Source organism: Aquarana catesbeiana, linkage group LG03 (genome assembly GCF_042186555.1).
Source record: "Aquarana catesbeiana isolate 2022-GZ linkage group LG03, ASM4218655v1, whole genome shotgun sequence".
NCBI classification, from domain to species: Eukaryota; Metazoa; Chordata; class Amphibia; order Anura; family Ranidae; genus Aquarana; species Aquarana catesbeiana.
In genome coordinates this window covers 34249138-34263174 of record NC_133326.1, presented here as the reverse complement: position 1 = coordinate 34263174, position 14037 = coordinate 34249138, and the positions used below count along the sequence as shown (strand labels likewise).

General features: G+C 41.9%; 1 protein-coding gene across 2 annotated transcripts in view; it reads left to right on the top strand.

Annotated features, from left to right (window-relative positions):
- The window catches only part of SV2B (synaptic vesicle glycoprotein 2B), a 263167-nt gene that overhangs the window by 194227 nt on the left and 54903 nt on the right, over positions 1 to 14037 (top strand). For both annotated transcript variants that reach the window (XM_073618415.1, XM_073618413.1), the window contains exons 3-4: positions 6173 to 6353; positions 11493 to 11644. In XM_073618415.1, the coding sequence (XP_073474516.1) occupies positions 6173 to 6353; positions 11493 to 11644 (333 nt within the window). The remainder of the gene's footprint in view (positions 1 to 6172; positions 6354 to 11492; positions 11645 to 14037) is intronic.

The window sequence follows — 14037 nt, the reverse complement described above, 5'->3', positions numbered from 1 at the left end:
GTGTAGGAGGTACATGATGGAGCCCAAATGCAAGCTAAACTGCCTTTCCCCTGCAGTGCCCCTTAATGGACATGTATATTTCTCTTTGCTTTGAGAAGTGCAGTGTTACTTGAACTGTATTCCAGGATTTGCTTGTCTTCGGCTGAGAGAACTTACAGTAATTTAATACTTCACATAAAGTCTAACACATCCTTATTTAAGACCTTCATGTTATAAAGTTTGAATACCATGTCATAGATATATTACTTTAATTGTAAAATGACATATTCCACACTTTTATTTCCCCGGAAAAAAACAAAAACAGGCTTTCAAAAAAAAAAAAAACTTGTAAAATACTTTTTTTCACATTTTTTTCCCTGTCCTTCCATCATTCAACAGGATCACTATGGCTCACAGTTCAACCTGTACAGCTCATGTTTGCATATTTGCGTCTCAGATTTTTATCTCTTATATATATTGTTCAGTGAAAACAATTAATTTTTTGTTTGTTCACAATGTGTAAGTTAACATCATCTCAAAAGTCAACGTGGCGTTCTCTAATGGTTGTGGTTTAAAAAAATGAAAGCAACAACCAGACTTCTTTAAAAAAGAAAAAAACAGCAATACACAACCAGCAGTGATTGGTGACAGCTAATCAGAATTTATTTTTCATTGGGCCAAAGTGTCAATATGTCAGCTGATATTTTTCCCACAACAACCAATCAGAATCAAAGCCACTTTGGAAAATGACACTTGAATGTAATTGGTGAGAATGGGGAAAAATACACTGTAATAACCAAAATATATCCCCGTTGTTTTTTTTTTTTCTCGTTTTCTACATCTTATAAATTTCTTCAGGGTTAGTTAAATAAGGCGGCTTACATGCATGAACCGCAGAATTATAAATAGCCAAAGTATCCTAAATCTGTCGATTTTGAACCTAAGAAAATTGAGAAAAAAGCGTGAGGAAAATGCATGGAAAATACCAGCATTTCATAATGTTTTATTGCAATGTGGTTATAAAAAAGTGACAAAAGGGGATTATGACAGGTCAAGCGACTTGCAAATACCTGAAAATGGATTGCTGAGACTATGTACTGTAAAAAGATTCTGCCACTGAAAAAAAAGAGGGCAGGCTCTCAGGCTCCATTCACACTTGTGCGATTTTGTCATGCGACTTTGGACATCACATGAGAAGTCGCACCCCATTGGCATCCATTCAAATTGGTGCGACTTAAAGAAAAGGTACCTGAACTACTTTGGTGTGGCTTTTGATGCAACTTTGATCCATAGAGCAACGTCATATCAAAATTGCATCAAAAGTCGCATCAAATTCATGAAAATTGTGTGACTCTGTAGATGCACTGTGAATGGAGCCTCAAACTTTCATATTTCATATTTTTTTGTCAGTGACTGACAGTATTGATCAGTGAAGCTGCTCATCATAGTAATGAGCATATAAATATATTTGCAGATTAGGTTTATTGACTAAGACCCCTTTCACACGGGCGCCTCCGTGGGACAGAATCCACTTGCTTAGGGGGGGGGTCGCTCCACTGATCCCCACTGAGCAGGCGGATGACAGGTCCTGTCCGCTCCGCTGTGCAGAGCGGAGACAGACAGAGTCCCGCTCTCCTCTATGGGGAGATCGGGTGAAAACGGACGGCCTGTCTCCGCTTTCCCGTTTTCATCAGATCATGTCTGATCCACCAGAGGGATGGAAAATAGGACCATCATCCGTCTGGATTTTGAGGACAGGATTGGATTGGCTAGCGGCGAATGTCAGCGGACATCCGCCACTCCATAGAGGGAAATGGAGGGTCTGATCAGGTCCGCCTGAAAAACTGACAGGCGGAGCTGATGGGACAGCCCGTGTGAATGGGGTCTAAGTGACAATCTGGAAGTGCTGGAACTTTGCCTTCCAAAATGGCCTGGCAGCTGTTTGGTTTTGTTGCAGGCTGGCTGGTAAGTAACTGGGAATTTGTTTTTTTTTTTTTGAGACCGGCACTTCATACCTACAGCAGTTTTACTCGTTTCCATTAAGTGACAGAGCCTCTTTAAAATGGTATTGAACCCTCAATGTTTTTTTAGTTTAACACATTTAGCACAATAAAATAAACATTCTCCGGTAAACTATTTGTTAAAGTTGTTAACTCAGCACTTGCAGTTTACATCTTTCAATGCTGCTGGGTTGCGCTCTCTCAGTGCTGCTTCTCTTGCTTCTGGTTTTCACAGGAAAGAGTTCACAGTGGACAGTGCAGTCAGTCTACTGGCTTGGAGAAGAAAGGGGGAGGAACAGGGGAGTGTCTTGTCATTCCAGGCTATGGGGCTGTGTGTTTCTATTGATGCACACAGTGTAGGGAGATACATGTCTGGTCCCTGCAAACAAGGGTGGCTCCATAGGACTCCATAGGTAAGAGTGAGGAGTCATCCTGAATCAGGTAACCTCGGCAGTGATCGTAGCACCAGCTTAAACAGGAACATAAACAAATTGGGTTATGTCCCCATGGCATGGCTACCATGGACATATAACAGTACGCTATGCCTCGTCCCTGGAACGTGTGAGAGACCAAAAAATGTATAAAAAAAATATAAGTCCCATATTTTTTGGTCTCTCTTGTTCTCTAAACAGGAACATAGCTGTAGCACCCTCCTAGTTAGAGTAGGCAGCTAGTTCAAATTTAGTTTTGGCTCCACTTCAGTGGAGGAGGGGTTGAATAATCGGGCTGCTCAGGGTTTCTCAGACTGCTGCTCTGCTACTATTTCTAGAATACTGTGGGAACGAGGGCAGAGCCTACAGCCTAAACATTTATGGGACTCCAGCCAATCCCTGGGGAGGTGTGTCCAGAAGGTGGGAGAGAACCCATAAGTATTCTGAGGCCTTAGCAGCAGGGGGAGATTGCAGTATGCTGGTGTAAGGCAACATTCCAAGGTCCAGCCTGCTGGAGGAGACCCCTGTTGAGGAGCTAAAGTAGTACAAGCTTCAAGAGTAGGGCAAGAGCAGCCAGAAAGTTGGCTATCCTCAAGTTTTGTTCAAGTTCTACATGCCATGTTCCCTATCCCCATCCAAGTTAATTGTACCCCAATAAAAACCACAAAAAGAAACCCCTAGGTGGCTTCTTGAGCCAGAGGAAGAATGACGACATGAGGGAGAGTGCTTGCTCCAGTTGTGCCAGGGATGAGCGCTCAATGTACATAGGAACATTCTGGCAATTAGGCAGAATAGGAGCATGTTTAAAATGGGAGAGCTTTTTGGCCAGGCCTTGGGGTTGCCACAAATCACCTTCAGGTATGGCCATTACAGGAAGCAATATTTTTTCAACCTGCACTGCGCTTTAGCCCGCTGTTGGCTAAATTTGGGTCACAGGAGAACTAAGTGCACTTCTGTGTCCACAGGAGAAGTATTCCCAGGAGAGCTTTGGCCATACTTCTCCTTTAAACAGCTCCAACGGTTGGTGGATATATCCAGAGAATGCAAGACTATTAATTTCATTTTACATTATTCTCCGGAGGGTCGGTTCACACATGGGCAACACGACTTTAGCGCGACTTTGTACCGGGACTTCAACACGGCTTCAGCGCGACTTTAGCGCGACTTCAGCGCGACTTCGGCAAATTACGAGGCGACTTGAAGTCGCCTCCATGACAGGCGACTTCGCCTGTGGCCAATCACCTCTCTGGGAGGGAGGGGGGAGGGAGGGGTTTTCTCTGCAAAGTCGCTTGAGAGATCCGACTTGCAGGCGACTTACATTGAGTTGAATGGGTACAAGTCGCCTACAAGTCGGATAGAAGTAGTACAGGAACCTTTTCTGAAGTCGGAGCGACTTCAGTAGTGTCAATTAAGACGCTCCCATTGCCTACCATGATAATCTAAATGCAAAGCGACTTGGGGCGACTTGAGGGCGCACAAGTCGGATCCCAAGTCGCCCCAGTGTGAACCAACCCTAAATGACTCCGATCATATACAGCTTTTATACATTTTAATCTCTAGATGATCAGTGATGATAATAATACCTTTAAAGTGCTTGTAAACCCTCACATATACCCAGTGAAGTGACTGGCCTCAGGTGATACACAGAGATGAAACAAATCCTCCTACATAAGTTGTACCTGTCTATCTTCAACTGTCTTTCCCCTACATTCATTCAAAGTGCAGAATTGACACAGGATCTCTCAGCTCTGAAAAGCAGGGGGCGGAGAGCTGAAGTTACATCGGTGAGGGGAGCTCTGAGTTCTGATTGGAGGGAAGGGACACACCCCCTTTACACAGCTCACAGGAACAGAGGTGAGGCTGTCAATCAGCCAGAGATCCCTCCCCTGTCACCATTTTTCTCTTGGTGTCAGGAAAACTTGGCAGAAGTGACATATGCTGATAGCAGAGGAATGAGGCAGCAGACAGAAATGACACTTAGTGCTCTGGATTGAGACAAGTACACACTATAGAGGGATATGCTTTGTTCATATGTCATACCTGAGGTTTACAACCACTTTAACCACTTCCAGACCGACGCACGTCCATATACATCCTAACTTTGAAGAGGGCTATCGTTGTTATGGCAGCAGCTAGCTGCCATAATTCTGGGATCCTCTTGTTCGGCCAGCGGTCCAGTTTCCCATAATAGTGGTCTCTGCAGCGGGGGGGGGGGGGAGGGGCCCCCGCCGCGCTCTGGGGCCCTCCGCCGCTTACTGGAGCTGTTGGCAGCGGCGGAAGCGATCGGATCCTTTCTCCTCTGTGGCATGGAGACGAGTGAGGGGAAGATGGGCCCCCACCCGTCTCCATAGCATTGCAGGGTGGAAGCGACGTCAAAACATCACTGCCGCCCATAGCTCTTAAAGGGCCATTTTTTTTTTATTGCATTTTAGTGTAAATATGAGATGTGAGGTCTTTTTGACCCCACATCTCACATTTAAGAGGTCCTGTCATGCTTTTTTCTATTATAAGGGAGGTTTACATTCCTTGTAATTGGAATAAAAATAAAACAATTTTTTTTTTTTAAAGAACAGTGTAAGAATAACAAATAAAAGGTAAAATAAATAAGAAAACATTTTTTTTTTAAACACGCACTGTCCCGCCGAGCTCGTGTGCAGAAGCGAACGCATACATGAGTAGTGCCCGCCTATGAAAACGGTGTTCAAACCACACATGTGAGATATCACCACGATCGAGAGCGAGAGCAATAATTCTAGCCCTAGACCTCCTCTGTAAGCCCGGGTTCACACTATAACGTGCTGCGGATCACACAGGAGCGCTGTGCGTCCCTGTTCCCCATTTCAGGGAGGAATCAGGGCCGATTCTATGCCTGAATTCGGCCCTGAAACGGAGCCAAAGGCGCACAGTGTTTTTGTGCAGTGCGCTCCGCAGCCGCCCCGGAGATATGTGAACCGGCTCCATAGGGAGCCAGTCACATTCTCCTACTATGCAAATTAGATGCGGGGAAACGCACATCTAATTCACATAGGTGTGAACCCGGGCTAACTCAAAACATGCAACCTGTAGAATTTTTTTAAACGTCGCCTATGGAGATTTTTAAGGGTAAAAGTTTGTCGCCATTCCGCGAGCGGGCGCAATTTTGAAGTATGACATGTTGGGTATCAATTTACTTGGCGTAACATTATCTTTCACAATTTAAAAAAAAATTGGGCTAACTTTACTGTTGTCTTATTTTTTAATTAATAAAAAAGTGTATTTTTTACAAAAAAAGTGCGCTTGTAAGACCACTGCGCAAATACGGTGTGACAGAAAGTATTGCAACGACCGCCATTTTATTCTCTAGGGTGTTAGAAAAAAAATGTATAATGTTTGGGGGTTCTAAGTAATTTTCTAGCAAAAAGAAAATATTTTTAACTTGTAAACAACAAATCTCAGTCCTTAAGTGCTTAATACATAAAGGATGGTTAGGTAAAGGAGTTGAGAATCTGTGAATGTGATTATATTCACTTCTCAAACTTTGTCTTGTCCCCAGCTTAGGGGAGAACGCTTTCAATGAGGACGCTAGTTCTGGTGACAACCAGGGATTCCCTCACTTTGGAGGGATTTTCTCTCACTTTCTGTTTTGGCTATGGGATAGGAAGTGAAGGGAAATTTGCCCAAAGGGTAACAGATGACAATAAAGGAAGTCCTATGTGGATACCTTCACCTGAATTTATCTTTCACATAAACGATGACTGACTTGCCTTTTCATGTCTCCAACAGGTTTGATAGTATACCTGGGAATGATGGTGGGTGCATTTGTCTGGGGTGGACTGGCAGACAAGCTGGGCAGGAAGAAATGTCTCCTCTTCTCATTGATCATCAATGCTGCCTTTTCATTTGTGTCCTCCTTCGTCCAGGGCTATGGACTCTTCCTTTTCTGCCGCCTTATTTCTGGATTTGGGTAAGTGTTTGAATGGATGTTTTAAGCACTAAAACCCACATTATTAAACTTGGTTAAGGGATGTACCGATATGTATTGTGAAAACATAAATACAGATATGGTATTTGCCAGCAATATCATGTGCCCATTTGGTATTAATATTTATTCTGGTATTAAAATAAGAACTGCCCTTAAGCCTCATACACACGATCGGATTGTTGGCAAACAAAGCGCCAGACTTTTCTACGAAGGGCATGTGCCAGGAACTTGTCTTGCATACAAACGGCACACAATTGTCGGCCAACAATCTCGAACGTAGTGACGTACTACGCGGAATTTCAGCTCTTGAGCGCCACCCTTTGGGCACCTTCTGCTAATGTTGTGTTTGGTGAGCACTGATTCTGAGCATGCATGTTTGTACTTTGGAATTTTGTGCGACGGACTTGTGTACAGATGATACGAAAATTTGACAACAGACCATTGTCTGCCGAAAATTTACTAGCCTGCTAACCAAAATTTGTTGTCCGAAAGTTGGACAACAATTGTCTGGTGGAGCGTACTAATGGTCGAATTTTAGGCAAACAGTCTGTCATCACAAAATTCCCTGTCAAATATCCGATCGTGTGTACGAGGCTTTAGATTGGATGAACTTTGGAATGTTGTAATTGTGTAGCGCTGTATACATTGATCAGCCATAACTTTATGACCACTGACAGGTAAAGTGAATAACCATGATTATCTTGTGACAATGACATCTGAAAGTGGGTGGGATGTATTAGGCAGCAAGTGAACATGTGGTCCCTGAAGTTTAAATCAGAAAAAATGGGTAAGCTGAGCATTTTTGAGCGACTTTGAGGGTCAGAGCAACTCCAAAACTGCAGCTCTTGTAGGAAAAGTCCAAGGAAGGAAAACCGGCAACAGGGTCAAGGGCGGCCAAGGCTCACTGATGCTCATGGTGATAGAAGGCTAATCAGTGTAGTCCAATCTAATAGAAGAGCTTCAAGAGCTCATATAGATGAAAAAAGTTAATGCTGGTTCAGAGGGCTTTTGTTCACAGAAAATAGGTACAGGAACTCAACCACAACCCCCAACCCCCCCCCCCCCCCCAAACCGATTGAAATTGTGGGTGTGGTCAAATTTCACTAACAGGGAGGGTTTTAAAGGGGCAGGATGCCGGAAGATCATCCAGTGGGGGTGTTGGCATCTGCACTGCACAGATCATTCATTTTTTTTGTTTTATGGGTCATTCGTTATGAACGCAATTCATAAATTTGTAAACTCCTAAATTTTGAAAATTCGTAAATTCAAAAATCCAAAAATAGGAAAGAAAATCAGAAAAATTGAAAGAATACCTAACTACCAATAACTAACTATTAAATTATAGTTCTCTAACAGCCAAATTTGGCTGTTAGTCAATGTAATGAATATGAATTTTTTTGAAGTTACGAATTATCCCAAATAACGAATGCCACATCTAAACAAATGTAATAGAACAAATTAATAATAATAATAAAAAGTTTATTATTATTATTGTTATTTATTATTATTAATTCATTATGTTCCATTCGATTAGATACACCATTTGTTATTTTGGATAATTCATAACTTCGGATAAATTCATATTCATTATGTTCACTATTAGCCAAATTTGAAAGGCAATTTCAATACCTATAATTTAATGGTTAGTAATAGATACTGTAAGTTATTATTAGTTGGTTATTATTTAAGATTTTCGGGTTTTTTGGATTTACGAATTGCGAATTTCCAAATGTTTTAATTTCCGAATTTTCAAGTTTACGAATTTACGAATTTTTGAATATTCAAATTTATGAATATTCGAAAAAAAAAATTGCTAAACGGGTTTTCATTAATTCAGATATTTCCAAATTAACAAATTTGTTGAAATTTGTTAAAAAAACTAATTTGAAACTAAACTAATTGCACGTCTACTGCGTACAAGGATGCTTTTAGAAATCAGTGGGTCCTGTATAGTCTACCTGACAGGCAGACCCCTCCCCCCCCTAAAATATTAAAACAATCTCTTCGCTAAAAATAGACTAAAATTATTTTTAGTGGACACAAACACAGAATAACGTACAAAATTTCTGCTAAATCTAAAAGATAAAATTGTATTGACTTAATAAATAAAGCTCTGTGTGTGAATGAGGTCTTGTGGCTCATTTACATTGTTGCTGTGGCCTAAACAGTGCGCATCAGTGTTTTTTTTTTTTTTGTGCCTGGAGCTATGTGTAGGCAGACTATGCCCGAGAGGACTGGGTGCAAGCAGTCTGGGATGGGTGCAGAGCCAGTAAAGAGGTTTGTGGTGGCATGGACAGTGGAAAGAGGCAGATGCAACCAGAAGGGCTGGTAGGGCCTGAATGGGTGGTACTGGGATCAGTAGCCACGTGGAACAGCTAGCACTAGGACTAGCATATTTTGCTACACCATAGGGGCCTGCGGTACCTGCCTGCAAAGGGCATTTTCTTGGGGCCTGGCTGAGCCAGTATCAGGCCTGCCATTCAGTGCATACAACAGGTAAAATAAGTATTGAAGACATCACCATTTTTCTAGGTAATATATTTTATATTTTTTTCATTGACATGAAATATTCACCACATGTCAGTTATAACCCATGCAATCCATATATACAAAGAAACCAAAACAAAGAAATTAAGTTATGTGTAATAAACTGGAATGACATGGAAAAAGTATTGAACACGCTACCTGAAATGTATTTAATACTTAATACAAAAATCCTTTGTTTGTAATGACCGCTTCAAGACGCCTCCTGTATGGAGAAACTAGTCTCATGCATTGCTCAGGTGTGATTTTGGCCGGTTCTTCCACACAAGTCTTCAAATCTTGAAGGTTCCATGGGCCTCTTCTATGAACTTTTTAGTTCTTTCCATAGATTTTCTATTGCATTCAAGTCAGGTGTATGACTGGGCCATTTTAGCAGCTTTATTTTCTTTCTTTGAAACCAATTGAGAGTTTCCTTGGATTTGTGTTTGGGATCATTGTCTTGCTGAAATGTCCACCCTCGTTTCATCTTCATCATCCTGGTAGATGCCAGCAGATTTTTATCAAGAATGTCTTGGTACATTTTTCCATTGATCCTTCCCTTAACGATATGAAGTTTGCCAGTACTGTATGCTGAAAAACAGCCCCACACCATGATGTTCCCACCTCCAAATTTCACTGTTGGTATGGGGGTGTTTTTGGGGTGATGTGCAGTGGCATTTGACCTCCAAACATGTTGTGTATTATGGCATCCAAAGAGTTACATTTTGGTCTCATCTGACCAGATTATATTCTCCCAGTATTTCACAGGCTTGTCTAAATGTTGTGCAGCAAACCTTAAACAAGCTTCAACATGCTTTTTCTTCAGCGATGGAGTCTTGCATGGTGAGAGTGCATACAGGCCATGGCGGTTCAGTGCATTAATTATTGTTTTCTTTGAAACAATTGTACCTGCTAATTCCAGGTCTTTTTGAAGCTCTCCACAAGTGGTCCTTGGCTCTTGGACAACTCTTCTGATAATTCTTTTCGCTCCTCTGTCAGAAATCTTGTGAGGAACACCTGGTCGTGGTCGATTTATGGTGAAATGATATTCTTTCCACTTATGGCTTATGGCCACAACAGTGCTCACTGGAACATTCAGAAGTTTAGAAATCCTTCTGTAATCAATGCCATCAGTATGTTTTGCAACAATAAGCTTGCAAAGGTCTTGAGAGAGCTCTTTGCTTTTACCCACTATTAGATGTTTCTTGTGTGACACCTTGGTAATGAGACACCTTTTTATAGGCCATCAGTTGAGACTGAACCAGCTCATAATAATTTGCACTGACAAGGGGCAGAATTGCTTTCTAATTACTGATAGATTTCAGCTGGTGTCTTGGCTTTTCATGCCGTTTTGCACCTCCCTTTCTTTATGTGCCCAATACCTTTTCCCTGTGTCATTCCATTTTATTACACATAACTTAATTCTGAACTTATTTGTATTGGTTTCTTTGTATGTATGGACTGCATGGGTTGTTACCGACAAGTGGTGAAAATTTCATGTCAATAGCACTTTTAGAAATATATTTACCTAGAAAAATGGTGACACATATAATACTTATTTTACCTGCTGTATATTGCATTACTTGGCTGCTTCGGTTGGAATAGAAGGTCTGCCATGTAGCCTTTCTTGGTAGATTCATCAAAGAAGGTCTGCCATGCAATGATGGTTTATAGGAAACGCTTGTTAAAGTGGTTCTAATGGCTGAAGATTTTTTACCATGCATTCTCCTTATTAAGGTAAAAAACCTTCTGAGTGCAACTCCCCCCTGCCAGCTTCCCCTTTTACTTACCTGACCCTGATCTCGATCCAGTGATGTGCTTGAGAGCAGTGTCTTTCTCGGATTTCTTCCTCCTTGTAGGCTCAGAGAGAACAGTGGGAGCCATTGGCTCCCACTGCTGTCAATCACAGCCAATGAGAAGAGGAGGAGAGAATGGGGGCTCTCTATAGAGCGTGGCTCAGGAGCGAGCCTGCAATAGCAAGCCACTTGCTAGGGTGGGCACTCAGCAGGGCAGAGGACCTAGGAGCGCCAGGCGGGGGGACCTGAGAAGTGGAGGATCAGGGCTGCTCTGTGCAAAACCACTGCACAGAGAAGGTGAGTCTAACATGTTTGTTGTGTTAAGTTTTGGTATGTATCTAACATTTTTCTATATACTATAGAAAAAATTGAGATGACTTTTGTTACAGTGATGTTATTAATTCTTAGAAAATGGATAGATTGAATATTGGTCCCTATAATGTGTGTACATGGCTAGTACCCTTTAGAGAGCCACAGTCCCACATCGTTTACTAGGCAATCTAACAGGAGTACATTGAAACCTAACCAGATGTAATAACAGTTACAGATACCTACACAATACTCTGCAAAAAGCAAAACAAAAATATACAAATACATATCAGTAAATTATTACAGAATAAAGGCAATCTGTTCCTACTGAATTGTTAGGTGTCTTCATGTGTGTTAGGTACCAACTATGATCTATTATAGGTTTTACATTTCCAGTGATGTATCTCGTATTTCATTTTGCACATTTTTTTAAAAACTTTTTTTAAGTTAGTATTTGTTACATGCCCGTTTATGATGCACTTTTATTACACAGTATTGGAGGGTCCCTTCCCATTGTCTTTGCCTATTTCTCTGAATTCCTGGCTCGTGAGAAGAGGGGGGAGCACTTAAGCTGGCTTTGCATGTTTTGGATGATTGGAGCGATCTATGCATCGGCAATGGCTTGGAGCATTATCCCACACTATGGTAAGTGGATGAGTGAAGGATGGCAAGGGGAATGCATGCTTCTTAGATCTAGTAACTGTACATAACGCCTCCAACTACTTAACTGATGTCTCTGTTCCAAATAAGCAACTATTTTACATGTTTTACAGATATATAGATAAGGAAAAAGTTGGGTAGATCTGCTGAAGCAAACTGGCCATTTTTGTACAATCACCCATTCCTGCAAACATAACCAAACTATGCATATCAGACTTCCACCCTTCCCTAGGAATTGATTAGCCATACTCCGATCCTTGTTGTTATATTAAAAAACACTGAAGCATACAAGAATGAGGAACAACCCACCATAAGTGTCATTCTCAATCAGGATTTCTTGGAACACAAGGATTTCTCCAGATGCTGTTCCTTTAATTGAGGCTGCTATCTGCTTAGTTTTGTGGCCAACACCACTTGGCAAAGCCAGCTGCTTTACACCAATTATCTTTCTAACTGCCTGTAAAGTTAGCATTCTGACCTTCACTGTAGAGGGGGATACTTCTTCCCACTTGTGGGTGGGTGCAGCAGGGGCGGCGGTAGTAAAGACACAGAAACACAGAGTCTGGTTGCAGATAAACTCAGCGGGTGAAGATGCAACAACAGCATCTGTGATCAGAGGATGGAATGCGGCCTGACCGGTCTGGTCCCAAAGGGGAGGCTACAGGACAGTATTGCGAGTCCCTACTTGTCTTGAACCTTTCCTTGCTACTATCACTTTCCCTGACAGATAGGTGCTCTTTCCCTACTCTAGCCACTTTGCAAAAATGCGTGCCAAACCCAGGGGTCAGGGTCCTAAAAAAAACTCTGCCACACCCTAGATGGCTGTCAGAGTCACATGGGCAGCCAGCATCCAATTGGATCGTAGTGACTCAGGAAACCATAGAAGAACCATGTTCCCCTCCCTCTTCATTGTCGTTGCGGTTGAGTGCTGCTGGCACTGGAGACAGCAGACTGCCTACGCTCTCACCACCAATGTAAGGGGTATTTTTCCCATTGAACCCCCAATGAATTTTAGCAGGGGTTCCCGAAAACCTGAAAATTATTTTAAGGGTTATCCTGGGGTAAAAAGGTTGAGAGATGCTGACTCAAAGCAACAAGAGAGACAGCTTGAAAAAAAGAAACTGTTTTACCCATTCCTTTCTTTATCCAAACTATAACAAAAAGTTTGAGGCTAGAGGTCTGTTTTGTTGGATGGCACTGTCTGCATTCATTGTTATCTGACAATTGACAGATAACCTGGCTTGCAAAATTGAAAGATGTATTTTTTAAAGCTAGAATTCTTTTATCATTAAGATTATTCTTCATGCTTGGGCCTTCTGGCACCTACCCATTGGTATCAAGGGCCAATATAAACGGGAAAGGTTCCCCAACCTGGTGTTAGAAAATCTACCAATAAATGGGAAACAGTGGATTAATTATGTTGTTGTCTTGACTTTACCAGCAAAGGAGATGTAACCTGGTGCCAACTTACTGTGAGCGTCTCATTCAGGGGGAGCACTAGGACTACTCCTAAACTGGGGAGGTAAGATTGGTGGCATCCTTCATCTTGAGGAACGCCAGGACACTGTTCTCTGCTAGGCACAGGTCTCAAACTTTAAACAATGTGTTGTCATCACCCTGTATGATGAAATGTTCTACCACCACCCATCAGTAAAGTTATTACCCTTTAAAGGTCTGGACTCTTGCATTCCTGTACCAATGGCAGCCTACTCCTAGGCATTCGCTTCTGCTCGGGGATGAATAAAGACAGGTATATAAACAGGTATAATGGGCTGGATAGAGGACACAGGTTCAAAACAGACCAGGCTGAGCCTGGCCCTGGGTGTTCCAGAAGGGGGATGTGTTAGTATTCCACCCTTACAAGCAGGGGAACCCTGAGCAGCCCATGCAAAGAATCACTCGATGTGCCACAAGGATGGCCCGAGCCAAGTAAAAACGAGTTAGCCTATCACTACATCAGGCCACACTACACTACAATGCCACCATTTGTCTTCTTAAAATGTATGTAAACCCAACAATGTAAATTTGGTATAAAGCCCCACTGTGTTTTTTTAAGCCAATATGTTTTTTTCTGAATCTGTTGCAAAGTTTATTGCCTGGGGACTCCTTGAGTTGGCTTTGCTTTCAGCAGACCTGATAGGTAGCCCAATGGCCAACTGAAGGAGTGTGCATGGCTGGCTGACAGCATTGCTGCTAATTGCAAAAATATAAAGTGCCTTTGAAAACTGTATACAGTGAAGCAAAAACCAAACATAATGAAAAACAGATTTTGTGATATTAAACCCTCAGACTTTTAAGTACATTCAGCAGCTGATTTAATCACATACTGATTATGCAGCTTCTTAATTTTATATTCCTTGTCTATGTTCCAGTTTAAG